The sequence below is a fragment of the Mustela lutreola genome, chromosome 2, assembly GCF_030435805.1.
Source record: "Mustela lutreola isolate mMusLut2 chromosome 2, mMusLut2.pri, whole genome shotgun sequence".
NCBI lineage: Eukaryota > Metazoa > Chordata > Mammalia > Carnivora > Mustelidae > Mustela > Mustela lutreola.
Window position 1 is genome coordinate 25,588,782 of NC_081291.1, and position 21,710 is coordinate 25,610,491.

The 21,710-nt window shown below is 42.7% G+C and overlaps 1 protein-coding gene across 5 annotated transcripts in view; it reads right to left on the reverse strand.

Annotated features, from left to right (window-relative positions):
• ARHGEF3 (Rho guanine nucleotide exchange factor 3) overlaps positions 1-21,710 on the reverse strand; it is a 314,187-nt gene that overhangs the window by 27,239 nt on the left and 265,238 nt on the right. For 4 of the 5 annotated variants that reach the window (XM_059161242.1, XM_059161244.1, XM_059161241.1 and 1 more), the window contains 2 exons: positions 17,235-17,342; positions 37-207 (listed from right to left, as the gene is read on the reverse strand). In XM_059161242.1, the coding sequence (XP_059017225.1) occupies positions 37-207; positions 17,235-17,342 (279 nt within the window). Of the gene's footprint in view, positions 1-36; positions 208-17,234; positions 17,343-18,223; positions 18,913-21,710 lie in introns of those variants that run through there. The other variant, XM_059161243.1, reaches the window with a different exon arrangement.

Genomic DNA, 21,710 nt, shown 5'->3' on the forward strand with positions numbered 1-21,710 from the left:
CCAGACATAGGGCCAGCTCCTGGGTCCCGAGCCTACCTCCTGACGTTTGATTTCCTTGGACGGAAGCATCTGATTGACGCACACATCAAAGGTCTCACTCCACAGCTTGCTGTCTCTCCGCTTCGTGCTTGAGGAGGCGGCATTTCTGGACCAGGGTCGGGGGGCGAGGATGTCAGGACGGCTCTCGCTGCGGAAGCTGATAGAACGCTAAACAATGAGAAAAACAAACCATCACGGGGGCTGTGGCAGGACTTGGATGGATCGTTACAGCAGCTTCCTGTCACTGACAGAACATAAATCAGATACTCACACGAAAGAGAGGACAATGCCACAAGGCCTTTTGGGAAGTGGGGTATTTGCTTGCACCTACGTGCTAAGGGAAATTGTGCAAAGGGGCTGCGTTCTCACATGTCCTGGGAGTATCCGTTCTGTAAGACCTGGACACCGCACAGAAACAGCCACAAAGGCAGCTCTCAGAGAAGCCACAGAATCTACTTGTTTCCAGTGGACACTCCCCTTCTTCAGAAGAACAAGGGTTAACAGCAGGGGATGTCCTTTACATCTGGCCTGTCCTCCCACTCTCCTCCACCACGGAGGAACAGAAGCCTGCTGTCCTTGGGTATCCCACTTGGTGCACAGTTTGGGTGGGATGCCCCAGACCTGACCAGTCAGAGTCATCCTCCACCCTGGTTCAGGGATGGGCTCCTGATTTTCCGAAATGTGCTAAGCGGTTCATGGGAGAATGAGCGGAAGGGTCTTTACTCCTTTAGTGTTGTGAACTCAAGATAAAATAAGCAGGAATTTCTTGCAGCAGCTCTCTCTTGTCACGTGGATAAGTCTATTTAGTATTCAAGGAGAATAAAAGGACACACAGCATGAAGGACAGAGGGAGAGAGACCATGGAGGGAGGGAGCAAGCTTTACCCACACTGTTTAAGGGCCTGGATACCACTGTGCATGAAGCCAGGAAGAGCCACTCTTAGATTAAGGGGCCAGTACATCCCCCCTTCTGTTTACATTAACCTCAGTTGGGATTCTGTCATTTTGAAAAGTACCAACTAATACGTATATTAAATACCATCTTGACGGCAAATTATGCCGGTCCCTAAGGTATTTTCTTATTTTCCAAAGAGGCGCTGGTAGACTTTGGGATGGTCTGACTACCCGAAGTCTATCCACTCTTGTGGCTGAAACATGCTATCACAGGACCTTCGCATGACGAGTACAAATGATCAAGAAGAAAGCTAAGTGCATCATCTTTAGCCTTCAACCTAGATTTCAACACTCTTATTGGGAACTTGGCCAAAGCGGTAAGATGGTGTTGTGCTCAAAACCACATTCTAATTTAGTAAGACATGGCTGTGGCCACATATCTATGTCCTTCAGAAGTTCCAACTCCTTAGTTTGGCATAGAAGGCTTCTTGTAATCTGACCACAATCTATATATCTAGAATCACCTCCTGCCACTCACCTGTGAGTCCTTGGTTCTCTAGCCCTACTAGGCAATCTGCCACTTTCTAAAAGCCTCATGCTTTGCCATCCCTCTGTACTATCTTTAAGCCCTCTTCTTTTCCTGGGAAGCTTTTCTTTCATTTACTAGCTGGCTAACTCCTAAGTGTCCTCAGGATATAACTCAAACTTCTCTAAGAAACCTTCACCACTTTCCCAGAGCAATTTGTACATATCTCTGATATAGCAATGATCACATTTTATTACACTTATTGGTCACCTGCTCTGACCTATAAACTTCCTGAGGGGAAGAACTGATTTTGCATGTGACATATGAGCTGTCATCACTAAGATATCCTAAGGCATATTTTGAGATTCAACAATAAAATTTAAGAAAGCAAAGAAAATTTTAAGGGAGCTATTCAACATAAGGGCATTGTTAAATAAGTTATAATTCATCTGCTTGATGTATATTATCTAGCCAATTGGACAATTCTGAGACCACTTTAACAGCTAAAAATCCCTTCTATGTAAGTTAAAATCAAAACTAAAATCAGCATATGAATACTGTTTCTAGTTATGAAAAAAAGGACATGAGCAAAGATATGAAAGGAATGCCAGAAAATTCTATTGTTTTTGCCTGATGACATGATAGGTGACTTTTTATCCTATTTTACAAATTTTTTATAATTTAAGAGAAAATGAATAACTGACAAATGTAAAAAGAAATCTCCAAGGGGCTTCAAGGTATTATCACAACCCTCTTGAAGCAGGAAGTTAGCTGTTTGCAAGTAGCAACCTGAGTTCCTCAGGCTTCCAAGAGCCCCTGGGCTCATTAGTGAGCTCATGATCATTGGATCAGCCCCCGATGCTGGTCAAGAAAGAACTTGCACCAAATACGTGGTTTACTAATGATATCTCACAAATCCTTGTGATCTCTTGAAAATAGGCCCTTATAAACTGTGACCAGACTAATGCTGCAGATCCTCGGCACTCAGAATCAATTAGCCACAGGCACGGAAAGGTCAAAACAAGCAAAGTGAGTCATCAGGTTACTCACTGATCTCAGTTTTTGGTTCTGATTACAGCCGGGGTGGGAATTAAAGAGCAGAAAGAGAGGAAAACACAAAAATAAGATTCAAAATGAAAGACATTTTCCACTTTCACTGGAGAGATTCAAGCGCCCACCTGGTAACAGTTTCAACCCCTGACCAACTTCAAATTCCCCCCTCCCCACCACCAATTCTCAAGTAACTTATGCTAATTTTAAATTTTCATACATTATGAAAGTATAAACATTTTTATACATTACAAAAGTATATAAAACTAAGTACAAATTCCCCTGTTCTCCTGTCTACTTTCCAAAAGTAACTGCTATTAAGCCTGTTCTAGATCTTTCCAGAACTTTTAAATGCCATTTGCCTGCCAACAGTCACAAAAAACAGTATTTTCTCTCCTCACTCAACAGTATGTCTCTCCATATTAGCACGTAAGACTCATTCTTAAAAAAAAAATAATAATAATAATTTATAAGGGTAAATTTCACATAACATAATTAACCATTTTTGTGAACAATTTGGTAGTATTCAGCACATTCACAATGTTGTGCAAACACCACCTCTGTGTAGTTACAAAGTATTTTCATCACCCCCAAATCTTTCTCTTTAATGAGTGTAGAGTTAGTATCCCATGGTCCAGATGGACCACATGGATTTAATCAACCTCCCACTGATGGACATTAAAATAGTTTCCAGTGCCTGGCTATTACAAAAAGTCCTTCAGTGAATATCCTTTATGTAGTTGTGCTATTTTTATAAGGCAGATTCCTTAAGCTGAGTTCCATGATCTAAGAAATATCTACATGTTAGCATTTGACATGCATTGCCAAATTTGCCAAATTACTTCTAGACAGTCTGTTTCAAACTTTATTGTGAATAAAGGTATATGAATTACCTTTACCCACACTCTCATCAACAAGATATTATCATTAATCTAATAGGGAAAACCACTACAGCTTTTGTAATACTTATACAAAAGATGTGTTAGTTGGCTATTTATGTTATTGGTAAGGTTTCTGGTTAACAGCAGGTTATTTAGTAGTTAAGTTTTGGGGGAGTCAAAAATTATATATGGGGGCACCTGGGTGGCTCAGTGGGTTAAGCCTCTGCCTTTGGCTCAGGTCATGATCTCAGGGTCCTGAGATTGAGCCACTTGGCGGGGAGCCTGCTCCCTCCTCCCCCCCACTTCTCTGCTTGCCTCTCTGCCTACTTGTGATCTCTGTCTGTCAAATAAATAAATAAAATCTTAAAAAAAAAAAGTTATATATGGATCTTAATCTCTCCTCAGAGTGTGGGGGGTGGTGGTATCCCTAACCCTTGCATTATTCAAGGGTCAGCTATATACCTTGACTTCAGTTTCATATTTGGAATGTAAGTCTGAACATATCTTTTTTTAAGGAGCATAAAGTTTATTTTGTGACAGTAGAAATGACAAAAGTCATAGGTTATTTTAAACTTGATGATGACAACCAACAGACTAATAATGCCCCCACATAGTGACTTTTTGGGTCACTAGAGTCTGTAGATTAAAATAAGATAATGTATGTGAATCCTGGTATATCACAGATGTTCGGGAAAGGGTAATTCCCTTCTTTCAAAAATAGCTTTAAATTTATTCTGAATATGGAGAACAAGAGCCACTTAACAATGTTGACTATTCTCTCTTTCTACTTTAAAAAATTTTTTAAAAAATTAACATATAATGTATTGTTTCAGGGTATGGCTCTGTAATTCATTAGTCCTACAAAATTCACAGCACTCACCATAGCACATACCCTTCCCAGTATCCATCACCCAACAACCCATCCCTCCAAACCCCCTCCCCTCCAGCAACCCTCAGTTTGTTTCCAGAGTTTAAGAGTCTTTTATGGTTTGTCTCCCTTCTCTGGTTTCATCTTGTTTCATTATTTCCTCCCTTCCCCTATGATCAAGACTGAGCATATTTCTATGTATTTCTTGAGAAATTAATTTCCCAGAGAATTGGAGATAATTTTCTGCTGCATTTTGGGGAGGAACAAGAGAGAGGTGAGCTATGCGAGCTCTATTGTTAAGAATTCCTTGTTTTGTGTTTCCTTAGTGAGTATTGGGCTTGGGAACAAAGGGTGAAGGGACTAGGCAAAGTTCACCACACACATCAGAGAGAGGCCTTTATGTGCCTGCCCACGCTTAGCACTTCTGATGAATTCTCTGATCCTCACAACCACTGATCCTCAGTGGGGTGCGGGTTGGGGGGTGTTTATTCCCACTTTACTGATGAGGAAACTGAGGCTCAGAGAGGCGAAGGCACTTGCTCAGGCAGGATTCAAAACTAGATCTGTTTTGTTCCAAAGCCCTCCAGAATGAGGGCTGTACACCTGCTACCTATATGCCAATCATGCAGTGAGGGGAGGTTTCAGTGATATAGGCTGCAGCCTTCTAAGGGTTTAAGGCCAGTTATGGGAGGGAGAGCATTTACTTATTTTTTTAGGAACAATGACTGAGTGACTCTTTGACCAATCAAACTTCAGATTCACCCCTTTAGTTAGGCTGGATTAAAAGAAATGTTTTATTTTTAACTCCACTTGGAAAGGGGAAGGATGCTGAAAAGAAGAATCCCAAAAATGCATAAAGAATGCTGACTGGGTGTGAGGTCGGCAGCTGGCTAGCCCTGAGGACAGCTCATAGCCAACCAGGCCCAAGCCATGGACAGGTATTCAAGACCATACACCATGGCCAACACCTCTACCACTCCTTAGTACAACTGCACACAATTAGATGCATTGGAGCAAGGGAAGGAACATGTGACTACTGCTAGGAGAAAAACCCCAAAGAAGAGGATGCCTGAGGGAGGAGAACAGCTATGTCCCTTCCAGTGCCCATCCCCTCCTCCTGCTTTATTTTCCTCTGTTTTCACCATGGGCTGTGTGATGTCATTTACTAGTTTCTGACACGTCTGTCTCCTCCCAATAGAGGGTAATCTCCTGGAAGGCAAGGTTATCTATCTGTTCTGTTTACTATTGGACTAATTAGCAACTGACACATAGGAGGAGCTCAACAATTTTGCTTAATGAGTGAATGCCATGCTTGTGTGTGCTGGGTATGGTGAGGGGGGCTTTAGAACCTTGTATACTCAAAAAGTAAGGATTGCTAGCCCTGTTTTACAGAGGAGGAAACTGGAGGCTCAGAAAGGGTAACGCTTCACTGAAGGTCATGCAGCTAATGAACGGTGCTTCAGAATTTAGACCCACGTCAATGGTGAACTCAGAATGACGGTACAGGTCTGGTCTATTTCAGTCCCCCCCCCCCCCCCACATCGTCCCAGACCCCTGCTGACAATTTTAACCAATAGCCTATCCTGCTTCCCCTACTGTAAGAGTCACAGTGTGGTAGGAAGCATGTGCCCAAATACATGACTTTCAGGCTGCTTCTCAGTCCATGACAGAGCTTCTAAACCTTGCCACCAGGAACATTTTGGACCAGAAAATTCTTTGTTGTGAGAAACTATCCAGTATCTTGCAGGATGTTTAGCAGGATGTTTATCACTAGCCCTTAGATGCCAGTAGTGTCCCCATCCCAGTTGCAACAACCAAAACACCTCCGTTGCTGAATGTCCCCTACGGTGAGAAACACCAGTCCATGGTGGCTAGGAGAGACCCAGCCTTAGGAGAGATGGCATAAAAACAGAAATATGTACCTCGATCCCTCTGGGTGTGGGGAATGAAAAATGTTCCAGGACAAGCAAGAGTTTCCATGAGGGAAACCAGCATAGCAAATGAGTCAAAAACCGAAAGCTCATAATTACTGGCAGCTAAAATAACAAGAGCCATAATAAGCACAGATAATGCAGATTTAGGAAATGGATGCTTGTGTTTATGCCTGAGCTGGGTATGTGGAAAAGATGCTGCAGGTGCAAAGGGGACTGTCTGTCAGGTGGGAAAAGAGGGACCCTTTACATGTGTCAGAGGAAATGTAAACCCAGCAGGTGAGGCATGATGGAACAGATTTAATTTGTTAATGCCGCCTGTTCAGCGGGGAGCTCCCTCGCCCTTTTCCAAAAACAGAAGGTTCTCTACCGCTAAAGATAACACGCTCCAATAAAGAGAGTTCAATGCAGTTACCATTGCGATGGTTCAGCAGATGGCTTATTATTAAATGGACTGGAGGTTAAGGTGGGACTGTCAGAAGAAAATGGGTTTCTATGTTGCTACTACAATGAGTTAAACCAAAATGTACAGTAGATATGGCTGGGATTGGAAAATGTTCTTGAAGAGCGTCTTGGAGGAGTCTCTTACAAAAGGCTTGATGAGAGCCATTAACTTAAATGGAGAAATAACACTTCTCAGGTCTGTGGCTTCCATTACTTTGGGCCCTCCCACTCGTCTTGGGAGAGGCAACAGGACAAGTTCTTGCATTTTTGCCCTCTTTAATAGATTAGAAATCTGAGCGACAGGAGATTTAGCGATTGGCCCAAGGTAAGTGTGGGAATAGGAACTAAGTCTAGTCTTTTGACTATAGTACATGGATCTTGGCTGAGAACACAGGCTTTGGAGTAAAACAGACACGGCTTGAAGTTATCTTGGTAGCTAAGGGACCTTGGGAAGTTAATCATTCTGGATCTCAGTTTCCTTTTTTTTTTTTTTTTTATTTCTTTCCATCTAGATTTCATTTTAAAAAAGATTTTATTTATTTATTTGACAGAAGGGAGAGAGATCACAAGTAGGCAGAGCAGCAGGCAGAGAGAGAGGGGGAAGCAGTCTCCCCACTGAGCAGAGAGCCCCCAGAGATCCCAGGACCCTGGGATCATGACCTAAGCCAAAGCCAAAGGCTTAACTCACTGAGCTACCCAGATGCCCATGGATCTCGGTTTCCTTAACTATGTGTGTTTTAAAAAAAAATATTTTATTTATTTAGAGAGCATGTGCACACAAGTGGGGGAGGGGCAGAAGGAGAGAGAGAATCTTAGGCAGGCATCATGCCCACTGTGAGCCTGATGTGGGTTTCGATCTCAGGACCCAAGATCATGACTCGAGCTAAAACCAAGAGTCAGACACTTAACGGAAAGAACCACCCGGGCACTTCTTCAGTCTCCTTATCTATAAAAGGACATAGTAATGAGTACTTCACAAAGTTGCAGCAGGGATTACATAAGATAAAATATGCCCAGGTGGGGTGCCTGGGTGGCTGAGGAGGTTGGGCCTCTGCCTTCGGCTTGGGTCTTGGTCTCAGGGACCTGGGATCGAGCCCGACATTGGGTTCTCTGCTTGGTGGGGGGGTCTGCTTCCCCCTCTCCCTCTGACTGCCTCTCTGCCTACTTGTGATCTCCCTCTCTGTCAAATAAATAAATAAAATCTTAAAAAAAAATATGTCCAGGGCTTAGCCAAGTGCCTGGTATGTGGGCAATAAGCAACAGACGTTACTTATCAGTGTTATCATACCATTGGCAGCACTGCCACCATTTCTGCTGGTTTATATATGTTTTCATTCATTAGCAAACAGCAGACACATCTTTGAATTACTTGGACCAAATGTCTCCTTCGGGACGTCCATTAGGATAACTGATAGGGGAAGAAAACCTTCAGCAGCATGGTGTTGCTTATAAAAGCAATAGATCTAGAAAGAGCCCAAAGTGGCCAATAGAGAATAGTTAAATAAATGACAGTGTAATCATAAAATGGAATGTTATGTGTTTGTTAAAAACATTCTTTTAAGAGAAACTTAATGATAATGGGCAAGTCTCACATGTAGCGTTAAGAAAAGAAAGATCCCTGTTTAAAATACGTGTTAATAGATATTACCCCTAGATGATGGGCTACGGATGTTCTTATTTTCATCTCCATGCTTCTCTATATTTATTTTCCAGATTTTCTATAAAAAATATTAACTAAGAGAAAATGAAAACAGTAGACAAATGCGCAAGACCATGAACATGGAGTTTGAAGTGGTGCTATAAATATAAAATCATATTTGAATTTGGTTCAGAATAATGAATATTAAAAACATGGTCAAAAGGCACCCAATCACTTCACAATTAAAAAACAACAACAACAACAACCCCACAGACCCAGGGCAAAAAATCAAACCCCATACATCCTGTAGCTGAGAGAGATTCTGAGTAGAATGAATGAAAAGCTGAAGAAAATATTTGGTTCAGGTGCGGGGAAAATATTATACAATTTTCTTAGTGCTAAACAAAATTTAGGAAGCCTTCCAGAGGCTTGGGACCACAGCCCAACCTCTTCATTAGGCACCGTAAACCGGCTTTTGGACAATAATGTTAATGACACAATATTCCACGAGCTGAAATGGAAATGACGGCTGTCTCTGCCACGCAGGCAAACAAAGAGTAAGGAGCAACAGTGCGATGTGATGCTTTACACCCAAAGTCGGGCCATCATTTTTGGAGCCTGGTAAACTGCAGGCTTTATTATGACCAGCTGACTTTTTTGCAGAAGCCAACCCCAGGAGAGGCGCCGTGAAAACCCTGCAGGTCCCCAGCTCCTGCACTTACTGGCTGTGTGACTTGGGGCACATATTTCGACCTTCAGGTTCTTCCCCTATAAAGTGGAGCTAAATCCTACCTTCCCATTCTTGGGGAAAAGATGAAATGAAGCCATGAATATAAAGTACCCTGCACAGAACCTGGCTCATTGTAAATACTCAATTACTGGAAGCTGTTATTCCTAAATAAAAAAAAGACAAGCTTTGAATTACAGTAGTCAACGATGACAGTGGTCTAACTATTACTTTAGGAATAGTAAAGATCAACAGAATGTAAGGAGTTCCTCTTGATGTGGACTACAGGTCCCTTCCTAGCTATACCCTTACCTCCCAGACTGCAAGGCAATGGGATTTCTGGTTGCTTCCTCCAACACACACACACATCCAAGCTTATTTCCATATCTACCAAATTACTTAGGATCAAAGACTTTTTGTTAGTTATAGAAAGTGTATGATCTTGGACCAAGAGACAAAATTTGAGGCCCCTGGAGAAGAAAATCATGGTTTTGAGCACATGGGAATTAAGCCCAGGGGCTTGGGTACTCTTCCTATTTAATTCTCAAACTAGATGGCATCAGTCTTCTCACGCTCCTTCCTCAAATCTGAAACGCCTTCTTTCCCTTCCCCTCATCAGCTTTGAGCCATTCCAGGCCCAACACCAATCCTTCCACACTTGCCAGGTAGCCTTCCCTTACCCATACCCCCAGCCCCCACAACCCGGCCACTACTAGGCTCCCTGTCTCTAGCATCTTTTATCATCTAAGATTTTAAAATCTTATACATTTTTTTTATTTGGTTGCAAAGATAATATATAATTATTTAAAAAATTCAAACATGATAGAAATATATATTGCAAAAAATAAAAGTCAATAGACCCAGCCTGTTTATTCATTCTCTACTGATTTGTAATTCTTATGTAATGGGGCGGCGGGGGAGGGGGGGAAGGAGAACACAAGACAGAAAACAAAAGGACCGTCAAAGTCACTTATACTTGTATTCCCAAGAGATAACCACTATTAAGAATTTGATGGTATTCCTAGTTTCCTGTCTATATACTGTAATGAATGCATATTATTGATTGGGATACAATGGTTTTTAATTTCCTTTTTATTTTTTATTTTTTTACTTGCTGATATATCTTAGACAACTTTAAGTAGATTTAATCCTTCTCAAGAGTAGGCACTGTCTCCTGATTACCTCCCTCAACAAGTCTAGAGCAGAACAAATAACACAGTAGATATAATGAATAATAAATGGAGAACACTAATGTATCCCATTTTCTGCTGCATCTCAGTGAAATGAAATACTCTGCAGCTCTAAGGGCTCAGAAATGGAACAGTGAGAGACTGTGGTTACCAGAAACCCTTCCTAAACCATAATAATCCTTCCCAAGGGGATACAAATGGGAGAGGGTAGATACTCTTTTGTGAAGGAGCCCAGTTATATAATATTACTAGGTGGGCACCCACTGCCGGTTCCTGGAGAGCCCCTAGGAAGAGCAATGGCCAACTTTTCTAGTAATAAATGCAATAATAATAGTAACTGTCAATTTCTGAGTTACATGTAGTCACATGTAGTGCTAGCCATACCAAGAAAAGTAAGAGACAACATTGTTCTGTGTGGAAAGTCAAGGGACCCCCGGGAAGGGCTATCCTATGAAGATGTCCCAGCGGGCGAAAAACGGTGGGAAAAGAGAGGGGAAAGTGTGACTATGAGTCTAGAATTAGGATGTGAGAACACAGAGGAGCAATTCTGCCCAAGACAGGTACACACCACAAAGAGAGGCCTGACTCTAGAGACATCAGATGAATTTACATCATTTGACCAAAATTCCACTTCTGGGAATATCATTGAAGAAAGGAAGGAATACAGACACACATAAGATTTGCAATCAGGATGTTTAAAACAGGATATAATGGTAGAAAATGGAAACAATTTAAATGTTCAACAAAACAAGAGTGAATAATCAAAACCTGGTATATTCTTTTGATGAAATACGATATGAATTCATTAAGAACTGGGCTTGTGAAAAATACTTAATGACATGAAAGTATATTCTCATTCCATAAGGTTATTTTATGCAGTTAAGACAAAACATGTTAAAAGATCGTATCTATATAAAAATAGTATATACATATATACATATGATTAGGACTTTGCCTAAAAAAAATAACACAAGAGAAGATTGTCTGAGTATACACCAAAATGTTAATAAAAGATATTTAATGATGGGGAGATGGGTTATAAGTGACTTTTACTCCCTTTTCTGTGTTTCTATTTTTCAATTTTATTTTTATTTTTATTTTCTTTAGATGTTATTTATTTGACAGAGAGAGACAGTGAGAGAGGGAACACAAGCAGGGGGAGTGGGAGAGGGAGAAGCAGGCTTCTCAAGAAGCAGGGAGCCTGATGCAGGGCTTGATCCCAGGACTTTGGGATCATGACCTGAGCTGAAGGCAGATGCTTAATGACTGAGCCATCCAGGCGCCCCTGTTTTTCAATTTTAAAAAGATGCTCTATAATTAGAAAAGAAAGCACATTTGGAAAGTACTTTAAAAAAAAAAAAAAAGGACAAATGTCTTCAAAAGACATTCAACACAGAGTTATCTGATAATATAAAAAATATTCACAGCCTAAATAACCATTAATAGGAGACTGGTTATGTAAAATAAGTCACATCAACACACTGGAACGATAGATACTTGGTCCACTAAGATCATATTTTCCAAGAATAACTTGGAAAAGTGATATAATACTTCCCTTAAGCCATAACAAAATTCTGATCCAGCTAAAAGACAAAGAAAAGATGCAAATAAAAGAGATGGAAGAAACCAGGCAAAATGCAAAAAAAAAAAAAAAAAAAAAGACATAACTCAAGACAAAAAGCATTAAAAGAAATGAAGATGGTGACTGAACCTTAATGAAAGGTACAACTCCCCCAAGAGGCTGTAACAATGATTAGAGGTATATTTACATATGCCTAACTGCATAGCTTAGAAATATGTGAAGCCAATACCAACAGAAATGCCAAGAGAAACTGACCATTCATGGTCCCCGTGGGAGATTTCAATCCAAGAGCGAACAGATCACACAAAGATAGGTTGGGTACACTGTGAGTAACCCAAATGAGGCTCAGAGTATGTAAGTTATGTAGATATACCTAGAATAACACTGGAAGGAAATTATTAAAATACTAAACAGAGGTTGTTTTGCAGTGGAATCTTTTCTCTTTCTCCCTTTTGGTATTTTTCCATAATGAACCTATACTTTTTTTTAAAATTTTTTTTTTTTTACTTAACAGACAGAGATCACAAATAGGCAAAGAGGCAGTCAGAGAGACAGGAGGAAGCAGGCTCCTTGCTGAGCAGAGAACCTGATTCGGGTCTCGATCCCAGGACCCTAAGATCATGACCTGAGCTGAAGGCAGAGGCCTTAACCCACTGAGCCACCCAGGTGCCCCGGACCTATATTTTATAATGGAAAAGAAATGAAGCTCATGTTTGGAGAGAGGGCAGGGCTCAACCACAGTCCCGTGAACACAGCATTCCACAGCATGCACGGGCCCCAGTACTGGATGGAGCTCAAATGCGTCTGCCAGCTATGCAGGGAGAGGCAGGGCTCAGCGACCCACCCACGGCGAGCTCACTGTCCTCACTGCACAGGAGGGGTGCATGCGGGCCCCTTTTGGAGCTGGACCACGTTTTCCTCTCAGGCAGGCCAGTGAGGAGATTTTTAGGCCCACAGGGATGCAGACATCTGTGGTCCAGTCTATCAGCAGCACTCATTTCCCGGTCAGACAGACAGAAGGCCAGGCAGACAGCTGTCCCTCTCCCACTTCCACGAATGCTGTCTTTGTGCTGACACCGGAGCCTCCAGTCTATACGGGGCACAGGGGAGCCAAGAGAGAACAAGTTCTGCCATGTCTTGTTGAACTGTTGCTGCAAGGGCCATTCACATATGTGGCTGGGGTTTTAACATTTTTTGGAAAAGCTGCTAGCCCCAAGCTGTCCTCATATCCTTCTGGGCTAACCTGGGGTCATCTGAGAAGCCAGAGGAAGGACAGCTCAGTGCTCCATGATTGATTAAAGTATTGTGTTTGGGTGTTGGGGCCTAAGTCATCTCTTCTTCTATAATAAAAGGAATCCAACCTCAGACATAACTGGACACTGAAAGGGATATATATGTCTCTATGAGGCCAGGCACCAGGGACAAGGGATACTGTGACAGAACCAAGCTGCTCGATCACAGCCCCGAGTTGTTTTGGGGAATAGAAGAGGCACATATAATAAACACCTATGAGTAAAGAATGAATGCTGAACGGCTTGGGGCAGCCCCTACCCCACTCTCCTTGTTCATTTTCCTCCCCTTTTGGAACAGGCACCTAGACCAGGGCACACAAAATGGAAGAGGATGTGAGGACGGCCCAAGGAGTATCCCTTTGGGGCCTCCTGCTTCCCCTCCTCCCTGCTGCTCAGATCACAGTAGAACCCAATCCCATTCTAGCTGGAGAGGGAAACAATAAAGTCATTGGGCAGTTACTGAGGTGCAGGCTGGAAATAATTCTGCAAAACGGGCTTTGCATGCACCAAGGTGACCACCAGGGAGATATCTGGGGGGCAAGATAGCATTCTCTGTGCTTTGCAGATCATCCTGCAAACATGGCTGTCAAACTCTGCCCACAAAGGCATATTTCCATTCACTGAACCCCCACCGATGACGCACTCACAGTGTAAGGACACTGCTCATGTTCTCTCCGTGTCCACGTGCACAACTGTTATGACTAACCATTCTGCTTCTGCCCGCTTGTTTCTGTCCCATAAATGGAGCCTGGAGTGGGTTATTCATCATGATATTTGAAAAAAGTAAATAAAAAAATTATTTTGCCAAAAACAAAAAAAATCTTTGAAGTTTTAGAAACCAATTTCCACATGTCAGATCCCTCCGTCAGGTCTGGCTTTCTCATTCTTGTTTGGCCTCAGTCTGTTGGATTTCAGACATGACTTGATTTCTTTCTGTCCCACTCTCTAGGTCAATGCAAATTTTCAAGCTGCCCAAATATTTCCTGCAGGCTTTCCTGTGTAGGATCTGTGGAGGGCAGAGACAGGAGAGGCGGAATAAAGACTGCCTGGGAAACCAAAAGAAAGGTTTTGAAGGTATGACAATGGAGGAGCTTACGGCCACATACAGTCAGGTCTGGGCTGTGGTGGGACGCATAGACCAAGTTGTCCCCAGACCAGGGAGCATAAACATGGAGTCTACAAGCCAAAGTGATGACAGTGAGTCAAGGGGTCAGGTGTTGGAAGGACAATTGGGAGAGGAGGGGACGTCTGTAGGTGACAACTGGCTGGCTACCCAGGTCCAGCTCATGATAGCCATGTGGCAACATGGGCCTAAGACTTTCAATTCTTTAGAAGAAACCAGAATTAGGAATTCTTTTTTTTCCTTTAAAAAAAGATTTTGTTTGTTTATTTATTTATTTAGCTAGCACATATGAGCAGGGGGTTAGGCAGAGGGAGAGGGAGAATCCCAACCTAGCGCAGAGCCCAATATGGGGCTCAATCACAACCCTGAGATGATGACCTGAGCTGAAATTAAGAGTCAGACGCTCAACTGACCCGAGCCATCCAGGTGCCTGTGGAATTTCAAATTTGTATATGGATTATTTGGATTTGTATATGTTCACTCAAAACACTATCCAGCCAGACAAAACACAATTTGAGGGCCAAATGTGGCTATGAAGCTATCAGCAGGCACCTCTGTGCAGGATTATAAGCAACATGAGGGCGGGATATAGAGTCTCGTGCATGATGAGGGCCCACTCAAGGCTTACAGAATGGGTGAGGGCCTTCCCAGGGAAGAGGGCCGACTGTCCTAGGCGAGCCAACAGGAAGACATGGCTGGCAGCATGGAGGTGTCATATAGTCAAAGCTGGAAATAACCATAGAGTGAACTTGAGCCCCAGCCACTGGGATGGAAAGGGTGAATTGGCTGTAGACAGGCTAAAGAATTTTCAAAAAGCAGAACTCAGCGAAAGACCAGATGTGCAGGACTAGGGCAGTGATGAATCTTCCGGGGAAAGCCTGTGATGAACTTGGCCAGAGGGCCGAGGGACTGGTTGTGGGGGAGAGAAGGTAAACACATTTCTCTTCGCTAGCTTCAAAGCCCTTCATCTGGCTCCCCAAGACAACCTTATTTCTTTTCCTTCTCCATTCTTCCACAAAGGGGATCAGGGGATAAGCAAGGGCCCAGAGGCCCAAACACCAAGAGAAACGGAGTCAAACCTATAGCTAATTACGTGACGAGGTATTCATTCAGAAGAAACTAAGGAGAGCTAACAGAGGAATGGACAGGGCAAGGACGAAGCACCAAAGAAGGACAGCATCCACAGGGAGATGGGGAGAACAGCCCGGGTTCTGCAGAATCACGGCATGTTGGCTGAATGGTCCAGAAGCAATGGCAGGAGGGGGTGAGGGAGACCTGAAATAGTTCTCAAATCACAGATCTTCATAGCATAGGATATGCCTTGGATTCTGGTCCACAATTTTCTTAATAACTCGGAAAGCCAAGAAAAAAATACTGCTAAGCCGAAGTATTCAGGACAAGTAAGGAATGGCAGACTCGAGACCACTTCTCAGCTAACCAAGGGAAGCCTTTTCGTGGCATGGCTTTTGTTGGCTTCGGTCTGCAAGAGGATTTTTATGATTATCAAATTTGGGCCAAGGCTTAGACAAATTTCAATATTCATCTTAAAAGATAAATTTTATTGGGAGTTTAAGGAACAATTACAGCAATTTGTTTACCAAAGAATTATTATAGTAGCTAATATCTACTACTTAGCCAACTAATCAGTAAATTAGTGATTGCTAACAAAGGGCTTAATATAGTTTTGTTAGCAATATAGCCCTTTAAATGCACTATCTTATAAATGCCAAGGACTTCATTTTTTAAAAAAGACTTTATTTTCATTTTTTTAAAAAAGATTTTATTTATTTATTTGACACAGAGAAAGCAAGCAAGCACAAGGACCTCCTCACCGAGCAGGGAGCCAATGCGGGATGTGATCCCAGGGCCTTGGGATCATGACCTGAACCGAAGGCAGGTACTTAAACCAACTGAGCCACCTAGGCGTCCCAATACTAACGACTTTAAGTGCACTATCTTACAAATCTTTACAATGATTCTACTCTAAAGAAACTGGTGGTATTACCCCCAGTTTACCCATTAGGAATAAAAGCAAGACCTAGAGATGTTAAGTCACCTGCCCAAGGTAACAAAGTCTCTGAGCAACAGAGCCAACGCCAGAAATAAGGTACCTGTGCCACAGGGCCTTTGCTCTAAGCCAGGAGTTGGGAAACATCTTCTGTAAAGGGGCCAGACAGTAAAAATTTGGGGCCTTGTGTGGAATATGGTCTCTGCCATAACTTCTCGACTGTGCCATTGCAGAGCAAAAGCAACCACAGTCTGGTACATAATATTCAGGCATGCCTGTTTTCCAACAAATCTTTACTTATGGACACTGAAATTAGAATTTCATATAATTTTCAAGTGTCAGGAAATATTGTTCATCTTTTGACTTTTGCCCTATCTTATTTAAAAAAATTTGTTTTAAAGATTTTATTTATTTATTTGCCAGAAAGAGAGACCACAAGCAGGGGGAGCAATAGGCAGAGGGGGAGGGAGAAGCAGGCTCCCTGCTGAGCAAGTCTCCATCCCAGGACTCAGGGCTCCATCCCAGGACTCAGGGATCATGACCTGAGCCGGGATCATGACTTAACCGACTGAGCCACCCAGGTGCCTCTGCCCAAGTCATTTTGAAAGGAAAAGCCATTCTCAGCTTGTGCACCATAAGCAAATAGAGGGCAGGCTGCCGTTTTCTTTGCATGCTGCAGTCTGCGGGCCCTGGTCTGATCACTAGGCTCTCCTACCGTCCAGCTCATGTCACCCACTGGTTCTTTGAGGAGGCCCATAGGTATTTTAGGACCAAACGTGTGAGTGTGCATACGGATGGGGTACAGGACTCTGAGGAAAGACCCAACAGATGTGATTCCTCAAGTCAGCCCTGAAAGGACCCCTTCTGATCCCAGTTTACAACTTAAAAACATACCTTTCTTCCTTTCAGTTCCCTGCTTTGCTTTCTTCTGCTGAAATAAGCCCTGATTCAGATCTCAGAGGAGGTTCTGGGGAAGAGCAGCATGACCCCTCCCACACAACACAGTTTTCTGCAAACCCAAGCCCGCCATGTCCTTCTTACCTGCAGGGTTTGGCTGAAGCGCTTTAACGGTGTGGCCTTCACGGGAGGGATGAGGTTTGCTAGTGATGTCACTCTGGAAAGGGGCTTGACCCGTTTATTACTAGGCTCCTACAGGGTTAAAAAACAAAAACAAAAACAAAAACAAAAGGGAAGGAAAATGTCAAGGTTAATTACAGACAACAAAACTCTACCCAGTCCTACTCCACGAGCTACTCCTACCGAACTACTCCTGTGCCTACCGAACTACTCCTGTGCCCCATCGTAGGAGACAACTTGGCTCAGGAGCCAGAAAGGGGAAAGGGCAGGAAACATCAACAGAAGCAGCCTCTAGGCAGACAGCAAATAGGTATGGTCTGTTCCCTCCCCTTCAACCCCCCTGTATCTGCCCTCTTTTAATTCAGAAGCTTGCACTTCGAATCATTCTCCCCAATGCCTCCCTTAGAGAAAAGCTGCCTCAGATTTCCCATCCAGTGACCTTGTTAGGCAGTTGTGTTTAGATGCTTCTGGTTTCATCTTTTTAAAAACCTTTTCTCCACCTTGCCTGAAGCCACTCTCCAAATTTCTTTTATGCAATGGAGCTTTTCTAAAGCATAAGGAATGTTTGGTTTTTTTCAGTTCATTAAATTAAAAAAAATTTTTTAAAGGAAGTTTTTCTATTACTGGGCTTTTAAAAAATCATCTTTGTATCTACAGAATACTGGAAATGCATCTATGAATACTTATAAATAACAACCAGCAAGAGGAAATGTATAGAGAGAAAATCCTACCGTGTACCTCTGTTTTTAGAATTCATATACCCACAAGTTTTGAAAATCCTCTCCACATGAAACATCTGCAAATCTGCAAGTTACCCCAAACCAAGTGAATGGGTGAGAGGGCGCCTACCCATTCCAATGTCTTTGCAGAGGAGAATTACATAAAAACAACAGGCTGTGGGAAAGAGGGACGTGACAGACAAAACATTCTACAGAGACAAAGAGAACAGTTACCCTTGCCTTCCTAAGCTCCATCTGACCTGCAGTAGATGCTGGACAGCACATGAAGACACCAAATTTTGATGGAAAAAGCCAAACTTGCCAATTGCTGTGGCAAACCTCAACCATTTCCAGAGGAAATCTCAAGATGCTCATCTTTCTTTTTCAGCCATTGCTTTCAAAGTTTCGAGGGTTAAGCCAGAACTTCAGATTCTCCAGAACATCCCTGCAAGGTGTTTTGAACATAGTAGGTGCTTGGAAAAAATCTTGCCTGAATTTGGAATTCTGCAGAGAAACTCTTATGTCATTTTGTGCCCTTGCCAATCTCAGATGTCAGAAGCCCTCTTGGAAATAGACCCGATCTTTCTGGCATTTCGGTAGAAAAATTAAAAGACTAAAGGAAAAAAAAGTACAAAACAATTCCACAATGTTGCCAGGATTGACTTCATGATTTCTCGAAGCAGTGGAATACTTTCCCAAGACAGAGAATGAATCCGGGCTGCCGGGGACCTCTCCAGCTTCTTGGCATGCTGAGCGGAACAGACAGGAGGAAACTCTCCGAACACTGGGGAGGCTCAATTCCAAAATGCAAGGGATTAATCTCTCAATACGAGAGACCTCAAGACATCACATTACTATTATTGAAATGCTGAAGAGAAAGCTCCAATAGCACTTCTCCTTCCAGGCGACACTGACCTTCAGGATGCTCCAGGTCCACTGCCTGGCTCCTGAGCATCTGTGCCCAGAGGAGGATGTTTAAATTTTTTTTTTTTACGTCAGAGCTGCATCACTGGCATGTTAAATACACACACACACACACACACACACACACACACACACACACACACCCTCTTGAGCATCCCCTGAATTTCTTGAAATAGCTCCTGCTTTGGACTGGAAATGCCAGCGTTGTGATAATACCACCTTTGGTGGTACAAACTGCATTGCAGTAAATGAGGAGGGGAGGGATTTCACGGGGCAGCAGGAGTTGGTCTCAGATGATCCTGCAGGCACCTCAGAGCCCGGAGACTCCCAGGTCTCTGTTTTTTTGTTTTTTTGTTTTTTTGAATGGCTCACGGTGCTGAACACAGATTCTGTATCAGAATGGGGAAGCTGAAGAGCAAACGCCAACAGGGCTCTCTTGCTTTTTAAAAACGGGGCAGGGAGCATGGCACGCTTAGCAGGATGGGGGAAGATTCAGTTCTGTTCCACTTGCTGTGTCATCTTTTCTAGGGTTCTGCTGACTCTGCTGCCCATTTTACATGACCCAGTCGATGGGTGTTTACACAGCTACAAGACCTACGCACAATGCAAATACCAGCCCCTCTGCACGCTGTGTGCAGTGGCGCTACAGGAGATTGTAATGAAAACTCCTTTCTTACGGCATTGCCCATTTGGAAGTAAACAGCAGGCTGCTCTCTGGCAATCTGACATTCCCAAGTAATGAACAACTGAAGCAGAAACCACTGCGGCATGATTTAGTGCTGTGATCCAGCAATGCAGGCAGGTGCAATTTCAAAACCAGAACATGGACAGGTTATTGGATCTGTGGAGGAGGCTTTATGTCTGACCCAGTATGAATTATGGTGTTCTCCTTAAGGGTTTCAGTGAGACTAGGAGATTAAAAAAATTTTTGGCCTAATTTGATTTTTCTTTTCCATTTACTCAGTATGTCTCCAGCTACATTTTACTGCTATCTAAAAAGAGCCCTTGGGGAAAATGTTTCCAGATTCTAGTTAAATAGCTGTACTGAAAACTAGCAAATGCAATTCCAAGGATGCTTTGGGGCTTTCCGGAGAGATGACAGAACACAACCTGCAGGAGCTTCCTAGTCCAATAACTCAGCTGCCAGACCAAGGTGGGCAAGGTCTATGCTAAACCCAGAAACAAGACACCCTATTTCAAGCACGGACACCACCCCCACCATGCAATTTTAAGACAGGACAGGAGGGCATCTCACTCCAAAGTTTAAAAAACAGAAAAAAGATAAAGGCATTGAGTATTGTGTGTAGGCAGTATTGTCTGCATAACAAAGTTTTGTTTCATCTTTTCTAGGCCTCATAGGTTTTTTGTTTTTCTTGTCTTATTGCACTAGCTAGGACCACCTGTATATTATTGATTATAGGCTGAGAGGGAAGGTATTCTAGTGTAGTTCTTGATTCTCAAGAACCAAGTTCTTGATTATTATGAAGAGTTCATCATTATGACTTGTGTTTGCTGAAAGCATGGAAGAGATACCTTAATCAAGTAGAGAAAATTCCACTCTATGTTAAGTTTTCAGTGAATTTTTACCATGAATGAATATTCACTTTTATCAAATGTTTTCCTGTTATCTCCTCAGAGGACAAGGAAAGGGAAGAAAAGAAGGAAGAAGTGGCAGGAAGGGAAGGTGGCAGTGAAGAGTCATGGAGGTCACATATTTTCATAAACGAATTGGTACAGCAATTTAAAACATCTTGTGTACTTGAATTACAAACAAAGGGCAATAAAGCAATCCGTGCCATTTTATTTTTAATGTGAGATTTTATTTTATTTTTTTTAAATTTTATTTATTTATTTGGGAGGGAAGCAGACTCCCTGCCGAGCAGGAAGCCTGACGCAAGGCTTGGTCCCAGGACCCTGGGATCATGACCAGAGCCACAGGCGGACGCTTACCCAACATTAGGTGCCCCTAATGTGAGATTTTTAGAAAATAGATTTTAACACTCCTTCGCAAGGGGAGACAATGGTTTTCTTTCCCTCTCCTCGTTCTTATCTTCCAACAGGTTAAAAAACAAAAACAAAAACAAAAACAAAAAAACCATCAAAGCAGATCACATGCATGTAAGAAAGTGACTACCATATCAATATGGTCTAGCACAACTATTTATTCCTTCAAAAATGATTCCATTCTAATAGATGTGGCATATAGGAAACCATCACTTATTCTCCCTCCCTGTACTTCATTTTTGCAGCTAGAGTGGTATTGGGGAACAACAAGACAGTCTTCCTCATCGTATCTGTAGCTGCCATGAGACCACCTTCACGCGGCCGTAAACCCAGCCCCGGAGGGATCAGGGATGAATTCATCAGTGCTGGACCGACCACTCTACTGCAGGGCAATACTGTTCTCGGCTGCCATACACCGGCCCAGGAGCAAGGGAGAGGTGAGAATCAACTGTGCTAGCCAGTGCTTCTGCCCTGAGATGATGGAGTCAGAAAAGTCTGTCAAATGTTTGAGGACACGAGGGGAGCCTTAGGCAGGGCTTCATCTCTGTGGGAGGAGGAGGTATGCTGGGAACACCCAGGAGCCCCTAGGAGGCTTTCATCACCCTCATGTTAAACAGAAGTTACAGTCTCAGAGTGGTTGGGAAGTTCTCGCATTATGAAATAATAACAAAAATAACATTAATAATAATGAGCTCATATTTCCTGCAGGGACTCCTATCAATGCTTTACAGATAACTACTAATTTATTCCTCCTAATACCTGTGCAATTATAGGTAGGTACTATTATGATCCG